Source organism: Capricornis sumatraensis, chromosome 1 (genome assembly GCF_032405125.1).
Source record: "Capricornis sumatraensis isolate serow.1 chromosome 1, serow.2, whole genome shotgun sequence".
Lineage (NCBI taxonomy): Eukaryota > Metazoa > Chordata > Mammalia > Artiodactyla > Bovidae > Capricornis > Capricornis sumatraensis.
Window position 1 is genome coordinate 257,828,953 of NC_091069.1, and position 23,658 is coordinate 257,852,610.

At 42.0% G+C, this 23,658-nt stretch overlaps 1 protein-coding gene across 1 annotated transcript in view; it reads right to left on the reverse strand.

Moving 5' to 3' along the window:
• The window catches only part of COL6A5 (collagen type VI alpha 5 chain), a 139,944-nt gene that overhangs the window by 64,612 nt on the left and 51,674 nt on the right, over window positions 1-23,658 (reverse strand). Inside the window, exons 26-35 of the mRNA XM_068988804.1 lie at window positions 23,530-23,565; window positions 21,552-21,614; window positions 17,701-17,763; window positions 15,532-15,567; window positions 15,375-15,411; window positions 12,373-12,384; window positions 9,612-10,099; window positions 5,427-5,520; window positions 4,228-4,881; window positions 829-919 (exon numbers count right to left, since the gene is read on the reverse strand). Of these exons, the coding sequence (XP_068844905.1) occupies window positions 829-919; window positions 4,228-4,881; window positions 5,427-5,520; window positions 9,612-10,099; window positions 12,373-12,384; window positions 15,375-15,411; window positions 15,532-15,567; window positions 17,701-17,763; window positions 21,552-21,614; window positions 23,530-23,565 (1,574 nt within the window). The remainder of the gene's footprint in view (window positions 1-828; window positions 920-4,227; window positions 4,882-5,426; window positions 5,521-9,611; window positions 10,100-12,372; window positions 12,385-15,374; window positions 15,412-15,531; window positions 15,568-17,700; window positions 17,764-21,551; window positions 21,615-23,529; window positions 23,566-23,658) is intronic.

A 23,658-nucleotide genomic window follows, 5' to 3' on the forward strand; every position in this document is an offset into this window, starting at 1 on the left:
GACGACCGAGGATGAGATGGCTGGATGGCATCACGGACTTGATGGACACGAGTCTGAGTGAACTCCGGGAGTTGGTGATGAACAGGGAGGCCTGGCGTGCTGCGATTCATGGGGTCACAAAGAGTCAGACACAACTGAGCGACTGAACTGACTGAACTGAGTACATATGCAATGATGTCATGGGGGTCTTTCATACTACGATTTTGGAATGAAACAACGAACCACACGGAACCCCAGGCTCCAGGGAGACAAGACAACGGGATAAGCTGTAATAAACGCCACAGCAGAGGTGTTAAATGGAATTAAGAAAGGAACAACTCTGGATTTTGGCTGAGAGTAAAGATGGGCTTTGAAGAGGAAAAGGCTTCAATCAGGGCCTTGAGGGATGATAGGGCTTCACTGGAAGGAACAAGGTCTCAGGGAGTGTGACCAGAGGTCCAGAAGGGTGGAAGAGCAGTTCACCCAAAGCAGACAAGAGTCCAGTGTGGCCGGAACTCTGTGCTCATGATGTGGAGAGATGGGAAGTGAGGTTGAGATAGTTGAGGCTGAATTCTGGGTTCTATTCTGGGGTAAAATTTCAATATGGAAATTTCTGAGGAAACCATGAATTTTGAAGCAAAAATGCAATAAGCTAATGAGGATATCATAGAATCCGTCAATCCAGAAAGCATGCTTGATGTGTAACTTCTGTCACAGACTGTGGAACACGTGAAGAGCCTTTCGTCAGAGACCTCGTCAGCTTCCTTCACCTAATACCTGCCATCAGCCGGTTACACACAGCTCAGTCAATCAATGGTCACTGATAAATATCAGAGCTTTCCAACTCACGGGAGACCGATGCTTTGATTTTCCTCATCTTCTGAATCAATGAGTTTGCAGATGTTCTCAAGCACTGGTGGTGGGTACTGATTGAATCCTCCTATTGGGAGAGGAAAGTGATAGTTAAATTTTAAATTATAAATTGTATGTGCTAAGGGGAAGAGAACTGGGGTAGGAATCTTCGTGAAGCAATAAATGTCACTAAAATATTTCAGCACAATTTGGCTGGGATGAGAACAGAAAATAGTAGCAACTGGAAATAGCATTCAGAATTTGATTATAGAATATTTTTCAGCCAGGGAATTACCAGGGACTTCCTCAAATTGTTCATTTGAAAAGTTCATTGTGAGCCAGAGACATTTGATTTCCATATGCTCAGGCTGACATGATCTAAGGAAATTTTTATTCTAATTCTATAAAACTTTCTTCACTCAGACTTGTGCTAATAGCTGAAATATAGAAGAGGTAATGTTTTATTATATAATACTATGTCTGTGTTTCTGCACCAATTAACACTGATTTCCTAGGGGGGGAAAATAGTCCCAGGGAAGATTTTAGCTTACTGACCTAAACAATATATCCTTACCTCTTCCCATTGTTGTTCTATAAACTGTGGGATACTGAGAAGTATATAATTTCCCTCCTTATTCAGGAAAATAAATCAGTTTCAGTGAAAGGAGACCTTTGACCATTGAAGGATCAAAGACTCCATGAAAACATCGGCGAATGCTTATGGTTTTATAATAATCATATTTCTCTGGTTCTAAGATGAGCAGTATTTCTGTTTCTTTGAAATGAAACTGTCTTCTAATTAACTGAGGCTGAAAGTTATCGTTGATGAGGAAGGAATTGTGATGCCATTGTCATCGCTTGTGCATGTGGGAACAGTGAATGTGCCAGCTCCAAAACTTGTTGAATTGTAGGAAAAAACTCTGGGTAGTAAAAGAGACTTTCAACCTCTACAAATCAAGTGGATATGGAAAGGCAGTGAATGCCACACCTTTAACAACACGGCTCCGAAGGCAATCGTGGAAAAGCTAGCTCGAATAACAGTGAAGCCTAACTAAATAGGCCAGCAAGACCAGCTTGGGGTTGTTTTGTGGAGTCTTTTTAAAGTGCTGCTCCATGGTGATTATCAGGAAGGGTGATAAGTTGGGAGGTTAGGATTGACATATACATACTACTATATATTAAATAGATAACTAATAGGGATCTACTGTATAGCACAGGGAATTCTGTAATGACCTGTATGTAAAAGAATCTAAAAACAAGTGTATATGTATGTACACATATATGTACATATATGTATATGTATAACATTCACTTTGCTATATTCCTGAAACTAACACAACACACTCCAATAAAAAAAAACTTTTTTAAGAAGACAAAAAAGGTCTTGATGGCATAAAGAACAATATCACATGGGAAAAGATGGCTATTGATTGATGACTCTTAAGAAAGAACTCACAAGATCAAATTTTGAATAAGAAGTTTTCAGAATGCTTTAACCAAGTCTGTTCCATGTATGCGTGCATGCACGCTCAGTTGTGTCTCTTTGGGATTTTCCATGGGATTTTTCTGGTAAGAATAGTGGAGTGGGTCGCCATGCCCTCCTCCAGGGGATCTTCCCGACCCAGGGATGGAACCTGCGTCTCTCATGTCTGCCGCATCGGTAGGCAGGTTCTTTACCACGAGCACTACCTGTATATTCCCTTTTTGTATATGCATAAGAGTGACATATCATAGTCTGTCTAAAATAACTCTTTCAATGACTATAAAATAAAAAACTCTCACAGGAAAGTCAGTATCAACATTTACTTGGAAGTACTTTTTCTTTCTTCTTTCATAATATAATGGTGCATTACAATGGAAGGATTTAGAGGTAAAAAATAACATGATATTCTCAAAGGGGCAATTATTGGATTCTTCAATCAAACATGAATTGCAGGAAAAAGGAGAAGCTCCTTGTGCAATGAAGAGTGAACTCCCAAGATGTTGTCACCATGGTAGTGTTAGAGATTCCTTGAATACTAAGGTGACTCTGGAATCCTAAGGTGGTGGAATTGGCTCCAGCAGAACCTAACTCTACACCTGTCAGATTCGCAGAAAGAAGAGGTTCAGCTCTGATTTCATGGGGTCTTCTAGAGCAGGGTTTCTCAACCTCAATACTATTGACATTTTGGGCTGGATTGTTCCTTATTGTGGGGGAAGCATCCTACACATTGTCGGATGTTTAGCAGCCTCCTTGGTCTCTACTCAGGTGGTGCTAGTAGTAAAGAACCAGCCTGGCAATGCAGGAGACATAAGAGAAGCAAGTTCAATCCCTGGGTTGGAAAGATCCCCTGGAGGAGGGAAGGGCAACCCACTTCAGTATGCTTGCCTGGAGAATCCCACGGACAGAAGAACCTGGCGAGCTACAGTCCCTAGCGTCACAAAGAGTTGGACATGACTGAAGTGACTTAGCAAGGATGCATTGGTCTCTACCCACTAAACACCAGTAGTATCCTCTCCCTTAGTTGTGACAAATAAAAATGTCTCCAGGTATTTCCAAATGCTATCTGGGGGGCAAAATCATCCCCAGCTGAGAACTGTCTATCTGGAAAGAGCATTTATTGAACCACTTGTGGTGAGGGACAAGGTATTTTTATTTCCAGCCCTTTGCAGACTGATCCTTTTGGTTTATCTTTTGTTCAGTGAGTCAAAGTACACATTCTTACACTTGTATAATGTGGTCATGTCAAATTGCTCTAAAGGTTTCTAGATGCTTGCTATCAATTTGTGTATTTCTCTCTTTACTCTTCAGCTTATGGACTAACACTGGTCCAATGGGTGACACTTTCTAGTGCATTGGCCAAGAACTTTGCTACTCTAAGTGTGATCTGTGGACCAGAAGCACTGACATTGCTGAGGAGCCTATTAGAAATGTAGAATCTCAGGTTCCACCCTACACGTACTGAATCAGAACCTGCATTCTGACAAGATTCCTGTGTGATTTGTATGCTTAGACTTTTGGAGGGTGGCACTTTCACACAGGTCTCCAGGTATGCCAAGACTGGAAATAAACCAAGTGTAGCAGGGAAAACTTTTATTTAAATGTTCAGCCTGGAGACCGCATAAGGGCTGCAAGAACTTATTTAGGTTGAGTAAGTGTGGTTTAGGAGATCTGAAGTCACTCTGTGCATTATAGTGCTGAGATTTTTGGCTAAGAGACATTCTATCATGAAAGAGGTCTCATGACTCAGGTATAAATAGGGTATAACCAAGATGTGTCCTATTCCTCTCACCCTTTCACCACCTAATTCATATATTTTGGTAAGCTATAGATACAGGGATATCTTAGGTTATCAATACTATTAACAAACACTAATTTATTAAAACAAAGAGACCAAAAAAAAAATAGTGACTTACGTCTCACTGAGTACACAAATGGCTTTAAAAACTTCACAACATAATCCAGATTTGGTTTATGAATTCTCCCCAGCTGTATCAGATGGTGATCAAGCGGGTGACTGGCCAGCTCCTTCATGTCCTCCTCAGATGTCAAACCCAGGGAAATCACAAATATGACATAGCCTTGACACTTGGCCCTCAGAGCCATCTTCTTCAAGAATTCCTTTCTCTCACGATTCTCTCCAGCGGAGAACACAAAGATGACCCTGTATTTTCTTAGCTTGGGCGTTGCTGGGAAGAGATTCTCCACGGCCCACAGTAGGGCATGGCCAATGGTGGCTTCCCCATTTAGCTGCTGGAGGTTAGTCTCAATGTGCCTTTTCATCAGAGCTTGACTGTTATAAGTTGTAAACTCAAACTCTGTTTTTACCACATTCTTCTCTCTCCTATCCCAAGGAGAATAGCTCAGCAAGGCAATCCTATCACCAGAGTCTGAGACCATAGGGTCTGAGGCAATGTCAAAGTTATCAAGCATTGAGCTCACCAAGGCTTTCACATCCTTAAACTCATCACTTGCTATATTTCTGGAATTGTCTAAGAGGAAGGCGACATCCATGTACGAATTTTCAGGTAAGACGATTTCTTTCTTGCAAGTATTTGGAAAACATTTATCTGAAAACACAGAGATTCATCATTGGTTCAGTGTTGGCACAAGGAGACACTGTTGGTTGAGATCTTCCAGTGAATAAGGAACTGATTATCAAAAATTAATCATCTGATCAATACCTCTTCAACTTCAATACCTTATCATTTAAATTAATATGGAATTTTCAACTGCCTCATAATTTCTACGACCACTAGCAGACAATTTGGGAACATCTTTGTTGAGAGTAGATATAAGTAACATGTATATTTGAAGTCCATAATTCATGTCCAAACTCATTTAGAAAATATTTTAATATTTTAGAAGCATTTGATACAAACTATCACATTGTCCCCAGGAAGAGCCAAATCAGGTGGGATAATCTTCTAAACTAATTTTTACATTCTATGGAAACATCCAACATTACAGAGATTGAAACCTTGACATATGGTGTTGAAAGACTGAAAAACTTAAAATAGAACCTACAATCAAAAATCTTTGATATAGATTTAATAACTCACCCAGAAGGCATTTACATGTTTCAGCCCAATAAATTATTTTTCATTAGTCTTACCATAGCAAAGTGTACAGCGCCGAAGCCTTTCTAATGGAGCATATTCCCCATTTGGAGGAACAGAAAGCACCTGAAATGTTCCTGTGTTGTCAAACTGCATTGGAAAAGAAATATATGCTCATTTGATTGATTTCTTTAGTCATCATTGTTACAGGCGAGAATCTGTTTCTTTAACTTTAACGTTTGCTTCCCATTGCTTTTGTTCACTGAAAGGATACTGTCCATACATAATTGCCTTGGGGAACCCTGACCCTCTGACTGAATGTTAAACCAAAGTGTCTTTGTTCAGAGTCACAGGTGATTCTGTCCGCCTGTGAATGGCTACAAGAAAGGAGAAATTAACACATCTCTACCTGAGGCTGACCATTCCAGGAGATATTTGCAAGATTAATGGCCTTTTTACTTTACTTCCTCACCTCCCATCTCCCCGCTGTGTTTTATAGAAGAAACTGGCCTTCACACCCCAATAAGATGGCTTTTTAGAGGTTATTCTGAGACATTAGTTGGTCATCTTGCCTGCTAGTTTTCCAAATAAAGTCATTACAACTTGCCTCAACACCTTGTCTCCAGATTTACTGGCCTGTTGTTCAACAAGCAGAGCAAGCTTGGACTTGGTAACATCATCAAGAATACACTGTGCACCCACTTCAAGAGTTTGAAAAACACCTGACCGGTCACCATCACCTTGCACTGTTGCTCACTGCTCTCTTCTATGCATCTTCATGTATGCACACGCATACAAACACACACACTCACACACACATACAAACTATCCCCCTCTGATCCTAAACATAACCTAAGGGAACATAGAAACTGTATCAGCAGCTCAATTTTATAAGACAACTGCCACAAGATAACCACAAGATTCACTCACTGGGTTAGATATTAAAACCACATTCCTATCTCCAACTCTGTGTCCAACTCTGTGCAACCCCATAGATGGCAGCCCACCAGGCTCCCCTGTCCCTGGGATTCTCCAGGCAAGAACACTGGAGTGGGGTGCCATTTCCTTCTCCAATGCATGAAAGTGAAAAGTGGAAGTGAAGTTGCTCAGTCGTGTCCGACCCTCAGCGACCCCCATGGACTGCAGCCTTCCAGGCTCCTCTGTCCATGGGATTTTCCAGGCAAGAGTACTGGAGTGGGGTGCCATTGACCTGCAATTCTGCATTGAATTTTTGCACATTTCTGATTATGTTCCAGCTGATTATGTGCTATACATCAGCTTCTGGAGTTGGGTCCTATAGAAATTTTACATTCACAAGTCACCTTTGACTTCTTTAAGTAGTGATTCCAACCATTTCTGGGCTTCCCAGGTGGCGCTAGTGGTAAAGAGCCCGCCTGCCAATGCAGCAGACATAAGAGATGTGGGTTCCATCCCTGGGTCAGGAAGATGCCCTGGAGGAGGGCCTGGCAACCCAGTCCAGTGATCTTGCTGGGAGAATTCCATGGACAGAGGAGCCTGGCAGGTTACAGCCCATAGGGTTGCAAAGCGTCAGACACAACTGAAGTAACTCAGCACGCATGCATACCACTATTTCCACCCAATTATGCTATCTATTCGGAGAAGGCAATGGCATCCCACTCTAGTACTCTTGCCTGGAAAACCCATGGACGGAGGAGCCTGGTAGGCTGCAGTCCATGGGGTTGCTAAGAGTCCGGCATGACTGAGCGACTTCACTTTCACTTTTCACTTTCATGCATTGGAGAAGGAAATGGCACCCCACTCCAGTGTTTTTGCCTGGAGAATCCCAGGGATGGTGGAGTCTGGTGGGCTGCCATCTATGGGGTTGCACAGAGTCGGACATGACTGAAGCGACTTAGCAGCAGTAGCAGCATGCTCTCTATTAATAGAAAAAGGTGCATCTTTCAGATGTCAACTGGATTTCCTTGATCACAAATTCCAAGTAAAAGTCTATTCCAGTCATACATCCCTTCACTGTTCACCTGAAACTATTACAGCATTGTTAATCGGCTATACCCCAATAGAAAATAAAACGTTCAAAAGAAAAAAAGTCTATTCCATACTACTCAGCCATAGAAAAGAATGAAATAATGCCATTTCCGGCAACATGGATGGACCTAGAGAAAGACAAATATCATATCACTTATATGTGGAATCTAAAACACAGCACAAATGACCATATATACAAGACAGAGATGGACACATAGATATGGAGAAAAGACTTGTGGTTGCCGAGGGGGTGCAGAGGAGGGAAGGACTGGGAGTTTGGGGTTAGCAGATGCAAACTATTATATATAGGATGGATAAACAACAAGAGCCTGTTGTATAGCACAGGAGACTATATTCAATATCGTGATAAACCATAATGGAAAAAGAATGACTATATATGTATAACTGGGTCTCTTTGCCGTACATCAGAAATTAACACAATGTGTAAATCAACTATACTTCAATTTATTCATTCAGTGACTCAATGACTGTACATTGGGCATTTACTTTGTATGAGGCACCATGCATCACAGATACTTTGATTACATGGAAGAAATAAATCATTCTCAGGTGATGAGTGGATCTCTTGATCCACAGACATGCTCCTGCTTTTGTTTCTTCCCCCTCAAGAAATTAACAGATTAGAAAAACCATCCCCTCTGTTTTTCTGTAAAGTGCTGAGCATTTTGAAATATTTATAATCATTCCAGCCTTATAGTTAGAAAGTAGCTACTACATTTCTGCTCTCTAATTTGTATGAAACTGGATGCTTTGGTATAATTTTGTGTTGATCTTGCTGCTCCCCTGAGTCAAACATTAAATGCCTATCCCTTTTCCAGCGGATCTTCCTGACCCAGGAATCGAACTGGGGTCTCCTGCATTGCAGGAGGATTCTTTACCAACTGAGCTATCAGGGAAGCCCAACACATTAATTGCAACCCTGGTAAATCAAGTAAGTTTATTCACAGGAGTCAACCACATGCTCTTCATTCATTTGTCCATTCAACAAATATTCATTGAGTGCATACAATGTCAAATAGGTACTATTCTAGGTGCTGGGGATACAGAAATAGACAAAGCAGATGAATGCTCTACCCGATATTCCAGTGGGGGGACACAGACCATAAGAAAACAAATAAATAAATAATCTATATTGGGAGGTAATATTTTTATAAAAATACTTTAACTTTCTACAATTCTTTCTGTCGGGATCAACTGTGACTCTTTTCAAGAGTCCTATTTTCAAAAGGCTCTTGTTTTCAAAAATAATTGTGTTTTTCTTAAGAGATTAAATCTCTTCATGTTATAGAGGGCTTTTCTTTGTATAATAGAAACACATGTACTTGTGGGCTTCCCAGTCGGCACTAGTGATAAAGAACCCGCCTGCCAATGCAGACCATGTTGAGGGACGTGGGTTTGATCCCTGGGTTAGGAAGATCCCCTGGAGAAGGGCATGGCACTCCATACCCACTCCAGTATTCTTGCCTGAAGAATCCCATGGACAGAGGAGCCTGATGGGCTATGGTCCATAGGGTCGCAAAGAGCTGGACACGACTAAAGCAAATTAGCATGTACTCACAAGTGTGTATTTGTGTAAAATAGATCTTTATAATCTCTTGGAAAACATAATGGCTCCTCCCAGGTTTAGGAGCATGTATTTCATGGTTAATAGGAACAATTTTATAACAGCAGAACAGTAGATGGATAAGTTCTTATGTTTGGTGGGAGAAAGAGGGAAGCACAGATCCCATGAGAATCTGTGAATCCAAAAGGGACAGAACTCCTCTTGGGAAAAAGGTTCATACACATCAAAGTTTTACACAACATTAAGGGTTCAAAAGTCCCTTAAACGTCACCCGTCACAGGTTAAGACCAGTTGTTCAATGAGACACAGCCAAGAGATGGCACATTTGAGAAATACTAGATCAGCAGAAGACTGACAGCCCTCTCTATCAGACAAACACAAGTTCAAAGCTTGATTTAGCTGCTTAGTAGCTGTACAAAATGGGAGAAGTCACTCAACAATCTGGGCCTCAGTGTCTCGATTTTTAAATGGAGATAAGATGCATTCAGTTCAGTGTTTACCAGAAATTGGATTTCAAGGACTCTGGCAACAAGACAGCTATGAAAATTGCAAAGGGGGTCAAGAGACCACTTGATTCCTACTTCCCAGTATTCCTATTCTGCCAGTACCAGTACCTGAAAATAAAGACATTGCCAAGGGAGGTACTTACCCCAAAAGCCTCATCGAGGTAGACCTTTTCATTAAAAGCAAAGACTGCGGGGCTGATATCCAAGGCGCTAAACTCCATGGTGGCCGTGATGACGGCTGACCTACTTGCAGCTTGTCCGTTGCTAAAAAACACAGCAACTCTCTGCACATTGGCTCCTGCAGACGTCCGCTTAAAGATGTTCCGAGCCACAAACCTCATCGCATTCCCAATGTCTCGGACTTCCCCAGAGTTTTGATATTTTATTTGGGAGAGAAGCTGAAGAAGCTGCTTCTTGCTACGGTAGTCAGACCCACGGATGAGGTAGCTGGTGTCTGAGTTGTAGGAAACCACAACAACTCTTGCTCCCACGGGGCAATTACTTTCCCTGATGTGAAGGTCGCTGACAATAGAAGTGATGATGTCCTTCATTTCATTAAATCTCTGCTCTGTGATATCATTGGACTGGTCCAGGGCAAATACCAGCTCTGTTGGATACACAGGACACTTTTCTACAAAAATGAGAGTCAGAAGTGTTAAGTTGTTTCACTGGGTCAAAAGGCGTTCCCATTCCATTTACTCCAGTGAGACAGTCGACACTGAGGTCTGGGAAAATGCAGCTGTCACATCAAATCTAGAATCAGAGCTATCCACATGTAAAGCGGGGAAAGGATTCTGCTTTGTTAGCCTATGGTGTTACCTAAATACAGAATAGTGATATCTGGCAATATAATGTTCAGACTTCACCATCTGCCATCCATCTTTTATTTACAAAGAAACTGCAAGGAGTGTTTGGGCTGATGGAATTATCCTGTATCCTGATTGTGGTGATTACACAAATCATGCATGTGTAAAAACTGAACAAGAGTGAATTTTGCTCTATGGAAAATTTTAAAAGGAAACTATGGCTTTTCGGAAAATCTGAAAGCTTATTTTCTTAAAAAAAAAAAAAAAAAACACCTCTTCTGAAATGACCTACTAATAATGATAAAGTCAGCCGGAAGATTTTCATCCATTTATGTGGCAAACACCGGAGTATTCATCATGTGACATGCAGGGTAACATGCACTGTGAGGTACATGTGAAGATGAACAAACACAGGTCTACCTTCGAGGAGCTTGTCTGAGGAGGCTCGTGATATCGAAAGGTAGACGGTGATCATTATTCTTCTTGGGGATTATCCTTCAGAGGACAAAGAGGCTGTTTCTAGGGAGAGGGGATTTCAGGGGCTTTGGGATGACAGCCATGGTGTCAGGAGAAAGGGGCCATGGCAGACCTGCACTGAGCTGTCTGTAACCCCCAACTCAGTCCTAATGGTTTTATGATAACTGCACCTTGGGAATTTCACAGGGAGTCTCCTCTATGAGTATAAATAATAGCCTTGTTAAAGTCTGAACGCAGGAAGAGAAAAAGAAATTATTTAAAAATTAGCCAACCCTCCATATACACAGGCTGTTTTACTCTCCCCTATCTGGCTTACTCCCAAAGCACATTAAATTCAAAGTATCCCATCTGCCAACCGCTGTCCTCAGTAATAGAAATAGTGGAGAAAGTGTTGATTTCAAGATGTGTTTTGATTCAAGACATTTTACTGTGAAGGAATTTTTAAAAATATGAAACCCAACAATGAAAAACAAAATGAGAAAAATGGTATCTTGTTTCTTGTTGTTCAGTTGCAAAGTCATGTCTGACTCTTTGCAACCTCATGGACTGTAGCACATATTTCCTAACCTTATAGTAAAAATGCGTAACAAAATGGTAGGTAAGTATCTTCATAGATGACCCACCATCACAGATATCCCCAGAAGGCAGTACCAACTTCCATTTATTTTTAATCTCTTGCTTTCCTAGTGCCAGCAAGGTACCTGATAAATTTTACTCAAATCCATGAAGTTTTATTGAGCTCTTAGACATCAGATTTTGGGGGGAATTAAAGGGAACGGCACCAAACTTAGGGATGAGCTCAAAGATCCTGTTACTCTATCTCAACAGGCCTCTAGGAGACCAGGAGGTCTTGGAGTTGACCTAACTGGTTTCAGGGGCAACATCATCTGAGGGATCACTGAACGCCAGCTGCAGTCGAGGCCCTGAAAGATCCTCCTCCATCCTCCGGGTCAGGCTGACAGTGGTGGACACGTGGAGGTGAGAGGTGTGAATGGAGGTCAAAGGGAAGAAAGGAGTCACCACCTGTCCAAGGTGCCAGTGTCCACAGACTTAGCAGCAGATGGAGCAACAGAATGAGGTCAGACGCCTGGCCTTGCCCTGAACTGCTCAGCAGCAAAGAACCTACCCAGTGAAGAGAATGAGTTGGAAACTGTGGCAGCACTTGGAAAGAACAGCTTGTGAAGGGGCTGGGGACCAGGTGGTCAGCATTTTACAGTCAGGTCCAAACGGGATGTGTACAGTTACAGTCATAATGTGTGTCTGCAAAGAGGTTAGAAGTCCCTTTTCTCATGGGGATGAGAGGTGTTTTTTTTTTTCTTTATGAGGTTCCTTTTTCAAATCTTTAGCCCATTTATCTTTACTGTTACTTTATTACTTTTTGACGTGTAGTTGATTTACAATGTTGTATAAATTTCAGGCATACAGCAAAGTGATTCATTTATATATATATATATATTCAGATTCTTTTCTCTTATAGGTTATTATAAAATATGGAACAGAGTTCTCTGTGCTATACAGTGTCTTTGCTGGTAGTCTGTTCTATATATAGTAGTGTGTATGTGGGCTTGTCAGAATGCAGGAAGTAGTTCAGCAAGAGAAATAATATGGTAAGGATACTCACCTTCCCAACAAGCTATAAAAAGGAGAGAGAGAGAGAGAGAGAGTCTGTTACATTTTTGGGATTCAGACTGACAACAACCCCCAAAACAAAATTTCAACAAACCTTAGTATTCTGTGTAGCTCTTATTGCAAATGAAGCTAATTCCTCATTACAGGAAGTCAAGGTTAAAAGGGAGAGCAGGATGGACACAGAATTCTACTATTTTATGGGTCTTCCTGACCTTTCCTCCTTGTGAGCCCTGGCCAGCAGACATTACCAGAACTCTGGTTGGAATTTGAATCACTGATCATTTGTTTTAAAAACAGAACAGATAAGCCTCTGATCAAATGGCATGATAGCTAAAATTAAATTTGTTCTGTCTCTCTTTTTACAGCCTTCTGAGAGCCGTTCAGCAGGGCAGGACTGAAATATGAGGTCTTCTTGTCTTCCTTGATGAACACCTTGGGAACCTCTATTTTTCTGCTGAACTGTGGGGATTTCCAAATGAACTTTGTCTCTGCTTAAAAAAAAGAAAAATACAGCTCCTGTGTTTGAGTGATCTCCGTACCCAGACAGAAGGAGCACCCAAGGCTTTCTCCTGAGCATCTGGTTTCTCCAAGTGATTTGCATGGTAAGCATGAGACGAATCAGGGGGAAATAATGGTAAATCTTTAAGCACAAGCCTAACCATTTCCATGCTCCTTTTACGCAACACCCTGGAAGCAAATGATTACGCCAAGACACTGAAAGACTTTACTAGCCCTGGCAACAACCCAGCTGTCAGCCCGCTTGCCCGCAGCCCGCGCCCCCTCACGTCAGTCCTATGAGCACGTTTGTTCGTCTTTATCCTGCAGCTGCTGAGATGCTGAGGGTCAGCAGAGGGCACACAGGGCCCACCGCCTCCTCTGCATCTCAAGGCCTGAAATAGACTCCTTTTTCTGACTGAGAAGTCCCATTGGTTAACCTCCAGCCCAGCTGTGATGCCAGAAGCACAGACTCTAGAACAGACACTTATGTCTGGGTTTCAGTCTGGCAAAGCTGCATGACTTCTTTCAAGGGTGTTTCTTGTTTTATATTTTTATGTGTATATTTATTTATATTTTATTTATATATTTATGTTTAGTTTTTCCTGAAAGTCCTGTTTATTATGTCTCTTCTTCTAAAATTCTAATTACTAGGGCCCTCCTATGTTATTCCAACCACCGCTTTCTCTCCCCATTCTCCACAGCCTCCCAGGGCCCAGGCCCCCATCCCAGGGTGGCTAGAGCTGTTCTAGGGCTGAAGAACAACCCCGATGGAGCACGATTCCAACCCTGCAGGGCCTTGGGTGTCAGCCGTCAAGGAAGACCGTCTGAATTAGCTCCAAAGGTCTTTTTCCCCATCTGAGTTCTGCATTCTGCAGCTCCATGGTCTGGTTACAAACCCTGCCCACTCCCTCCCCACCACCGAATTTCCTAACTCCTTTCAGGCAGTATTGGAAAGTGCCCTACAAAGCCCAAATCCTCCAAGGCGGGCACTCACCTCCCCACCCCTCTACCTCTCGGGTCGTCCTTGATTTAGGTCACACGCTCTTCTCTCCACAGTGGCCCTCCCCTTGTTCTCTCCCTGAGCCCGGGGCTGGTTCTCACCCCCTCACTGTGCTGGAGAGCCGTTCAGCTCTCAAGAGACATCTTTGACATGGGTTCCCTGCCCCACCCCACCCAACACCTCACTCTGGAGTTCTCTCCATTGGCTGCATTTTGCCTTTTCCTAAGCTGCCCAAACTCGTCAGGACTCTCCGCAATGCCTTTTTCTGGGGTCAGGTCCACCCTGTTGCTAGGGCAACTCCCTGGGCTCATCCCTTGGGTTTCCGTATCTGTCTCTCTAGTTGCACATTCTTGGGAATCTCATCCATCCCTGCGCCTCTAAGGACATTAGTGACTCCAGCTTTCTGAGTTTCTTCCCTGATTCTCACCTTTAAAGGACTCCATTTCATCAGCTGCCTGTAGTTCCTTTCACTTTAGGGTCTGCACAGCATTCCTTTCCCTCTGAAATGTGGAGACGCTTCACCTCTTCCTACCAATCTATTTTCTTCACAACTCTTCCTCTGCCTGCTCACCCACGGTGGTACCAAACCTCTCCCCATCTGGTCTTACGGTATTTCAGACTTGATTCTGTTGTTGGTCTTTCCTGGCCATGCATCTGCAGACTCCATTTTTATCTAATCTCCTTCAGTAAGTCTCTCGGATTTTCTGTTCTTCTGATTGTGAGTGTATGGCATGATTATAAACCACAATGGAAACACGAAGAAAGAAAAACCACCTAAAAGTCTATCATCCGAACATAATATATGGCTACATTTTCCCGATTTCTCTTCTCATATTTGTTTCCAGTGTTTCTGTGTGTGCATGTGTGTGTGTGTGTGTGCGTGTGTGTGCATGTGTGTGCGTGTGTCTGTATATATAGGGGCTTCCCTGGTGGCTCAGTGGGAAAGAATCTGCCTGCCAATGCAGGAGACTTGGATTTAATTTCTGGATCAGGGAGATCCCCTTGAGAAGGAAATGGCAACCCACTCCAGTATTCTCGCCTGGGAAATCCCATGGACAGAGGGGCCTGGTGGGCCTCAGTCCATCGGGCCGCACAGAGTCGGACACGGGACATGACTGAGCAATCAGGCACCAACAGCATATATATAACCTCAAACCGCCACGGTCTCCCTTTTAACATCATGCGCTCCAGGGACGGGTACATAACTGCTATCCGTGTGAGCTAAGTCACACACCTCTTGAGTTGGTCACATCATATCTCACGGGCGTGTTTTCTCTCCCTCTAGAAAGTACACCTCTAAGCTAAGGCTTGTGTCTCTTCCTTCCACCTTTGTCATGAGCTGTTCCCACCACAGGCACTCAGAGCAAGCCTGCTGCCAAGGACATACGGCTTCTCCACCAGCGAGTCCAGCCTACTGATTCCACATCCCCTACACAGCTTTCATCCTAAGCGCCCTCACCCATCACCGCTGCCCTAAGACACACACAGATACTCACGACTGTGGTCCCGCGTGAACTGGATTAGATCACATTGCTGTGTGTGGAAAAGGAGAGAGAAAACAAGAAACATGAGCACGGTGATTTCCAAGTGGCCATATTCATGTCCCAGGGAACGGGCTGCATTTTGTGTGGGTGTGAATAATGAGATACATACAGAATGGACGGGCTGCCCTGCCATCCCTTTAGGGCCCTAGGAAAACAAACACAGAGCAAGTTATTAGTAGAAGAACTGGAGTCGTCAACGCTATTTCCTCACACACACCAAGAGTATAAACCTTTCTGTTTCAGTGTGTGATCAATTAAGCCAATATCTACCTAGACTGAACTGAGTGATTTTTCTAGGATGACAAGAAGGAAAGAAATAAAAGTATTTCTTAAAGATATATGTACTGCAGATAGAACATTTAGAAGGCATTTCTTGTAAGAATACTTAAAATTATAAACAGTAAGCTTCCCAAGGAATAGCATGAAGGAGAGGCATTTACTGAAGTATATTTAAATTCCTGGCAGCAGCACACAGTCACCCCATATGTGAACAAGGCAATTACATAGCAAAATGGACACTCCACAGGGGAGCATGCACACCAAGCCAGTAAATCCTGAAAGGTGTTGGGTGGAAGGAGTACACATAACCGGGTGAGATGAGTCAAGGAAGGCTCCTAAACACACTCAGCCGCCTTTCTTGACTCTGAGTTTTTCTCTTTTAATTCCTTTTAAGAGGATCAGCCTTCTTCTTGGCATTTGTTTCTTAATGCGCTTGCACATATGAATCCCTTTGGGCAGCTAGTGATAGCTAGGATGCTAGCTTCAGAAAATGTTATAACATGTTCATGACTGTGATACAATTTCACTGACTCTCCCGCCAGAAGCTCAACTACTGACATCAGTGTAAGAACTTCTTTCTAAACGACGACTTGAGCATCCGTCCATCTATCCATCCATCCATCCATCCATCCATCCATCCAATGAGCAGCTAAATAAATGTCTGCTGAGTGCTGAGTCCCTCTGTGTGCTGCTACTGTTAACCAGAACTGTGATGGTCTCTATGATTTTACCCTCTGGGGGCATGTTTTCTTCCTGATCCAAATCAGGAAATACGCATCTCACTAAAAGTTGCAGAGTCTCATTCTTCCCTTTCCAAGTAACAACAGAAAGCAGAAAAGAATGCTCAGCCATTTAAACGGAAGGAGGAACAGTTTCCAGCTAATGAACAGGACAGAGAGCCCACATCCTACAGAAGACCAGATGGCAAAGAGTAGGTCCCAAGACTTGGAATAACTTGGAGCAACTTCTTCAGGAGAAGCTAAGGGCCACAGGCCTGGGACAGAGAAGCCACAGTCTAGACCAGCATGGCCAAACACAAGAGCAGGAAGATGTGGGACCCCCAGGGTGAGCTCCAGAATCTGGAAAGGAGACCAGTCCGGACTGACCCAGGAAATAGATTCTCACCCACGTGATTAACAACAGTCACTAGTTCCCTCATGCAAAAGAAAGAAAAGGTTATATCAGAGTATCCTTTACTCTGGTTGATTCTCATTCTATTATAGACTCAGTTTTCCACAGAAGATCCATGTTTTTGTTTCCTTTATAAAGTTGCAAGTTAAAGGGCCCTTCCAGTCAGAAAACAGTCATGCTGTACAAAACAAGAGAAGCAATTTCTTCTCTCCTTACACTCTGCTTTCTGCACCTCACACACAAAACACAGGCACTGGCAACATTTAGCTCTTACTTGACTGTGCTCTTTAGGAGGGGAGAAACAGGTTAATATCACAGTAACACAAAAGGTGCTAAAATAGAGATGTGGCTATCTTGCCAGTGAGCCATGAGCCTGGCTCTGCTCAGGAATGCTTCAAAGGTAATTGAATCTCTTGTAATTCAATCACAGAGGAAAGTTGTGATTTTATCTCCATATCTCTTTAGCATCTAAATCATGAGTTCAGGAAGGTAACAACAGTGCCTTGGGAAACTGATCAACTTGTCAGGACTCCTTAATGAAGCTTATGCAATTCTATCCCTGTTTTAAAGCTTCCTAAAAATTAATAGTCACAGCTCATATTTGTATTGAAATTTTATAATTTACAAAGAGCATTCACATTTGATTATATGATCCTCACAGCAGCTACCTTTGGAGGTGGTTCAAACAGGACATGTCATTACCGTCTTAGAAGGAAACTAATAGACCTGGGGACCCGTCCAAGGGCACCCAGGAAGCAAGAAACAGAACCTGGACTTGAACCCAGTGTTTCTGACTTTGAGTTCTGTGCCCGTTCCATCGGGCATCCTAAGAAGCCACACACGACTTAGTTCTCCTGAGTGTACTCACTCTCCGTCCAGGGGGGCCTGGCCGTCCAGGAGAGCCTGCTTCACCTTTCAGGCCTACCGTGAGCTGCAGGGAGAAACATACATGAGATTCTACATCCTCTATCCATGGGGACTCCCTCAGCCTTAATGAGACCTTATAATTGCTTTTTAAAATTTAGAAAAAGCAAAAATAATTCAAGTCAAGCAAATTCCTTACTTTAATATAAATAGCCATCCTTTTTACTCATAGAACTCAGAGACGAAATAATTTTCCCAACAGTTCATTGTTAGTGTCTAGAAATACAAGGTATTTTTTAATGCTGATTTTGTATCCTACAACTTTACTGAATTTATCAGTTCTAACAGCTTTTTGATGAAGTCTTTAAGATTTTCTATCTATAAGATGACATAACTGCAAATAGACACTTCTACTTCTTCCCTTCTCATTAGAATGACTTTCATTTCCTTTTCTTGTGTAATCCCTCTAGCTAGGACTTCCAGTACTATGTTGAATAGGGTAGAGAAAGTGGAAACTTTTGTCTTGTACCTGGTCCTAGCAGGAAAGTTTTCAACCTTCCATTGTCGAGTGTGATGTTACTTGCAGATTTTTTGTATGTGACCTTTATTATGTTGATGTGCATTCCTTCTATACCTAATTTGTTAAGAGTTTTTATACGGAAAAGATGTTGAATTTTGTCAAATGTTTTCTCAGCATTTATTGAGATGATTCTATAATTTTTATCTTTAATTCTAAATAGCCATTCTTCAGTTCAGTTCAGTTCAGTCACTCAGTTGTGTCCGATTCTCTGTGATCTCATGAATCGCAGCACACCAGGCTTCCCCGTCCATCACCAACTCCTGGAGCTTGCTCAAACTCATGTCCATTGAGTCAGTGATGCCATCCAACCATTTCATTCTCTGTCGTCCCCTTCTCCTCCCACCTTCAATTTTTCCCAGTATTGGGGTCTTTTCCAATGAGTCAGTTCTTTTCATCAGGGGGCCAAAGTATTGGAGCTTCAGCATCAGTCCTTCCAATGAATATTCAGGACTGATTTCCTATAGGATTGACTGATTTGAGCTCTTTGCAGTCCAGGGGACTCTCAAGAGTCTTCTCTAACACCAGAGTTCAAAAGCATCAATTCTTTGGTGCTCAGCTTTCTTTCTGGTCCAAATCTCATATCCATACACGACTACTGGAAAAACTACAGCTTTGGCTATACGGATCTTTGTCAGCAAAGTAATGTCTCTGCTTTTAAATATGCTGCCTAGGTTGGTCATGGCTTTTCTTCCAAGGAATAAGCATCTTTTAAATTCATGGCTGAGGTCACCATCTGCAGCGAGTTTCAGTTCAGTTCAGTTTAGTCGCTCAGTCGTGCCTGACTCTCTGTGACCCCAAGAATCGCAGCACTCCAGGCCTCCCTGTCCATCACCAACTCCCGGAGTTTACTCAAACTCATGGCCATCGAGTCAGTGATGCCATCCAGCCATCTCATCCTCTGTTGTCCCCTTCTCCTCCGGCCCCCAATCCCTCCCAGCATCAGGGTCTTTCCCAATGAGTCAACTCTTCTCATGAGGTGGCTTAGGTATTGGAGTTTCAGCTTCAGCATCAGTCCTTCCAATGAAAACCCAGGACTGATCTCCTTTAGGATGGACTGGTTAGATCTCCTTGCAGTCCAAGGGACTGTCAGGAGTCTTCTCCAACACCACAGTTCAAAAGCATCAATTCTTCAGTGCTCAGCTTTCTTCACAGTCCTACTCTCATATCCATACATGAGCACTGGAAAAACCATAGCCTTGACTAGATGGACCTTTGTTGGCAAAGTAATGTCTCTGCTTTTGAATATACTATCTAGGTTGGTCATAACTTTCCTTCCAAGGAGTAAGCGTCTTTTAATTCCATGGCTGCAGTCACCATCTGCAGTGATTTAAGAAAGTGAAAGTGAAGTAACTCAGTCATGTCCGACTCTTTGCGACCCCATGGACGGTAACCTACCAGGCTCCTCCGTCCATGGGATTTTCCAGGCAAGAATACTGGAGTGGGTTGCCATTTCCTTCTCCAGGGGATCTTCCCTACCCAGGGATTGAACCCAGGTCTCCCGCCTTACAGGCAAACCCTTTAACCTCTGAGCCCCCAGGGCTTCAGTGATTTAGGAGCCCCCAAAAATAAAGTCTGACACTGTTTCCCCATCGATTTCCCATGAAGTGATGGGACCAGATGCCATGATCTTTTCTGAATGTTGAGCTTGAAGCCAACTTTTTCAGTCTCCTCTTTCACTTTCATCAAGAGGCTTTGTAGTTCCTCTTCACTTTCTGCCATAAGGGTGGTGTCATCTGCATATCTGAGGTTATTGATATTTATCCTGGCAATCTTGATTCCAGCTTGTGTTTCTTCCAGCCCACCGTTTCTCATGATGTACTCTGCATAGAAGTTAAATAAGCAGGGTGACAATATACAGCCTTGACGGACTCCTTTCCTACCTGGAACCAGTCTGTTGTTCCATGTCCAGTTCTAACTGTTGCTTCCTGACCTGCATACAGGTTTCTCAAGAGGCAGGACAGGTGGTCTGGTATTCCCATCTCTTCCAGAATTTTCCACACTTTCTTGTGATCCACACAGTCAAAGGCTTTGGCATACTCAATAAAGCGTAAATAGATGTTTTTCTGGAACTCTCTTGCTTTTTCCATGATCCAGCAGATGTTGGCAATTTGATCTCTGGTTCCTCTGCCTTTTCTAAAATCAGCTTGAACATCAGGAAGTTCACGGTTCACATATTGCTGAAGCCTGGCTTGGAGAATTGTGAGCTTTACTTTACTAGTGAGTTTGGAGCCCCCCAGAATAAAGTCTGTCACTGTTTCCATTGTTCCCCCATCTATTTGCCATGAAGTGATGGGACTGGATGCCATGATCTTAGTTTTTTGAGTGTTGGGTTTAAGCCAACTTTTTCACTCCTCTCTTTCACGTTCATCAAGAGCCTCTTTAAATCGACATTCTTAATAATTTGTAAACATCCATTTCCTTCCTAGCTTCTTCATCTAGTGACATCCTTTGCTCTGGCACTGGCTGTGCACTTAAATCTGAATCAGTCATAAGCTAGAATTAGCGTTTAAAAAAGCAAATATACTAGAGCATGTGGAAATCTAATAAAAACCTGCCATCTGCTAAGGATCAAACAAGAAAAGTAACTCCCCACACACATTAGGACATGGGTTGGCTGTATCATTTCCCATAATCCAAGGTAATGGAAACAGATGCTAATGAAAAATATCCAGCCAGATGTAAATTGGATCTACTGAATTGCATCTCTTTCACAATGCTAATGACCATTGATAGAACACTCAATTTTAAAACGAAAGGATGCTTGTCTCAGTGTTTCGTTTTTCAATAATTATAACTCTGCACTTTGCTATTAGAACATCTCAACAGACTCCCTTAAAATGAACACCTCAAGTGACCACGGCTCTAGGAACTTTAATAGTCAGAAAACGCTCCAGGACACAGTGGGAAGATGTCAGCTCCTTCACATTGGAAGATTTCCACTTGCAGGGCTAATATTCTGGGCTTTAATATGTGTCTTAGAAAAGACTGGAAGACACTGGCATTTATTGGAACAGCTTGTTATCAATCTGCGAAAACTTAAAATAGTTCAGATTCATGCAACCATAGAATTTTAGAGCTCAAAGTGACTTTTGGTGTCATTAAGTTTAACTCTCATGTTACAGCAATAGAGACCCTGAAAAGTTGTGTTGAAGATCACACAGCTAGGAAGTGGCATTTCAGATAATCCTGGGTTGGATTGACAATCCACATTTATAACATAAAAGGCAGAATCTTCAAAGAAATATTTATTATTTCTGCAATTATAGACCACTTACAGTTAATCCCCTAAATCCTTTGGGTCCAGGCCCCCCAGGAATTCCAGGATCACCAGCATCACCCTAAAGATTCAAATATAAGACATCAAGATGTTAAAATGCTTGCTATGAAAATATGAAAATAATTCTCTCCAAACCAAAACCTAATTGATTTTGTAACTATATCTCATACTAAACATTAAATGTTATCTCCTCTTATCATTTAGAACTAAGTCTAAATGATACACTTAGATATTCCCCAAACTATTTTAATTGTCTGAGAACACAAATATTTATGCGTAAATATCAACCCATTGGCTATTCCATCAGTGACTAAAAATACCTAAAGAGAACTGCTTGAAAATCAAGGAAAACATATGGGGTACTGACTTTATCAAGTACCATCAATGAATTACTTCCTAAATTCCTGAGTCGTTTCTCAAAAAGTTAAAGGTAAAAGCAAATTTATTCTGACTTGGGTGGAAAACTAATTTAGCCCTTAATCAATAAGCTAATTTCACATTTATCTGTAAATTGAAATATGCTAATTTTCTCTTTATCAGCAAATTAGAAAATTGGTCCTTTACAATGAGAACTCCTATCCTAAAAGTTATTTATATAGTCCCTTCTTGTACCCTTCTCCACCTAGGAAAGAATCTCTTTTGGCAATTCATCAATTAAAAGCAGTTTTAAGGGGACTCAAAACTTGGCTATTTTCCTATACTGAGGTTGAGTCAATTAGCTCAGACATTCAATTTTTTCACCCGTATTTTCCATCAATGATTGGAAGCCACTCTTCTAGACAGGATAATTTTATTTATTTATTTGACTTTTTATTGAAGTATAGTTGATTTATGATGTTAGTTTCAAGTGTACAGCAGAGTGATTCAGTTATACATACACACACACACACATATATATATTCTTTTTCAGATTCTTTTTCCTTAAAAATTTTTACAAAATATTGAGTATAGTTCCCTATACTATACAGTTGGTTATCTCTTTTATCTACAGTAGAGTGTGGAGAATCCCATGGACGGAGGAGACTGGTAGACTGCAGTCCATGGGGTCGGTAAGAGTCGGACATGACTGGGCGACTTCACTTTCACTTTTCACTTTTATGCATTGAGAAGGAAATGGCAACCCACTCCAGTATTCTTGCCTGGAGAATCCCAGGGACAGAGAAGCCTGGTGGGCTGCCATCTATGGGGTTACACAGGGTCAGACACGACTGAAGCGACTTAGCAGCAGCAGCAGAGTGTATATATTAATCCCAAACTTCTAATTTATCCCTCCCCAACTTTCCGCTTTGGTAACCACACATTTGTTTTCTGTGTCTATAAGTTTATTTTGCAAATAAGTTCATTTGTAAGATTTTTAAAAGAAATCTTATCACAGAATTCCAGTGTATAGAACACATATAACCTGAGCTACTCTGGTTGAAATGGAAGGGGCATCTGGTCGCAGCCCTTGGAGGTCAAATTCAATAGGCAATGAGGAATTCCAGAAGATGTTTGATCAAGAAAGTAACATAACAAAGCCATACCTTGGGAAAAAAATCAGGTGACAGTAGTGTTTTGAACTAACTTGGACAGGTTAAATTTGGAAGTAGGAAACCAATGAGAAGGCTTTTGTAATCTTTCAGGTAAAAGGAAGTGAAGCCATGATAACGAAGGGCAAAGAACAACAGCAGAAGCCAAGAGTTTTGCATAAGATCACCAGGGTAGAAAAATCAAGAAAAAGACAAAGGAGTGAACTTGAGGGGGTACCTAGAGGTAGGGTTTCAAGACAAGGACTATCAGGCAGTGAAGGACATCTTTTCCAACTTAAGGATTCATAAGAGTTAAGTATGGTCCTTTTTTTCATTAAGCTCAGGCAACCAATTATCCTGCTTTTTTTTTTTTTTTTTTTCTGTTTCATTCAGATCCACTGACTTATCTTCCTTCTCATGTAGAAGGTCAAGATCACGGCAAGTTTGACAAGTTCATGTGCACCATACCTTTTGGCCCATATCTCCAGGGAATCCTCGTGGACCCTACAATTTTCAGCAGAGAACATAAATAAATCATTTCTCCAGTATAACCATTTCTTCTATTATTAAGTTTAATGGTTAAGAATATGCCTGCAG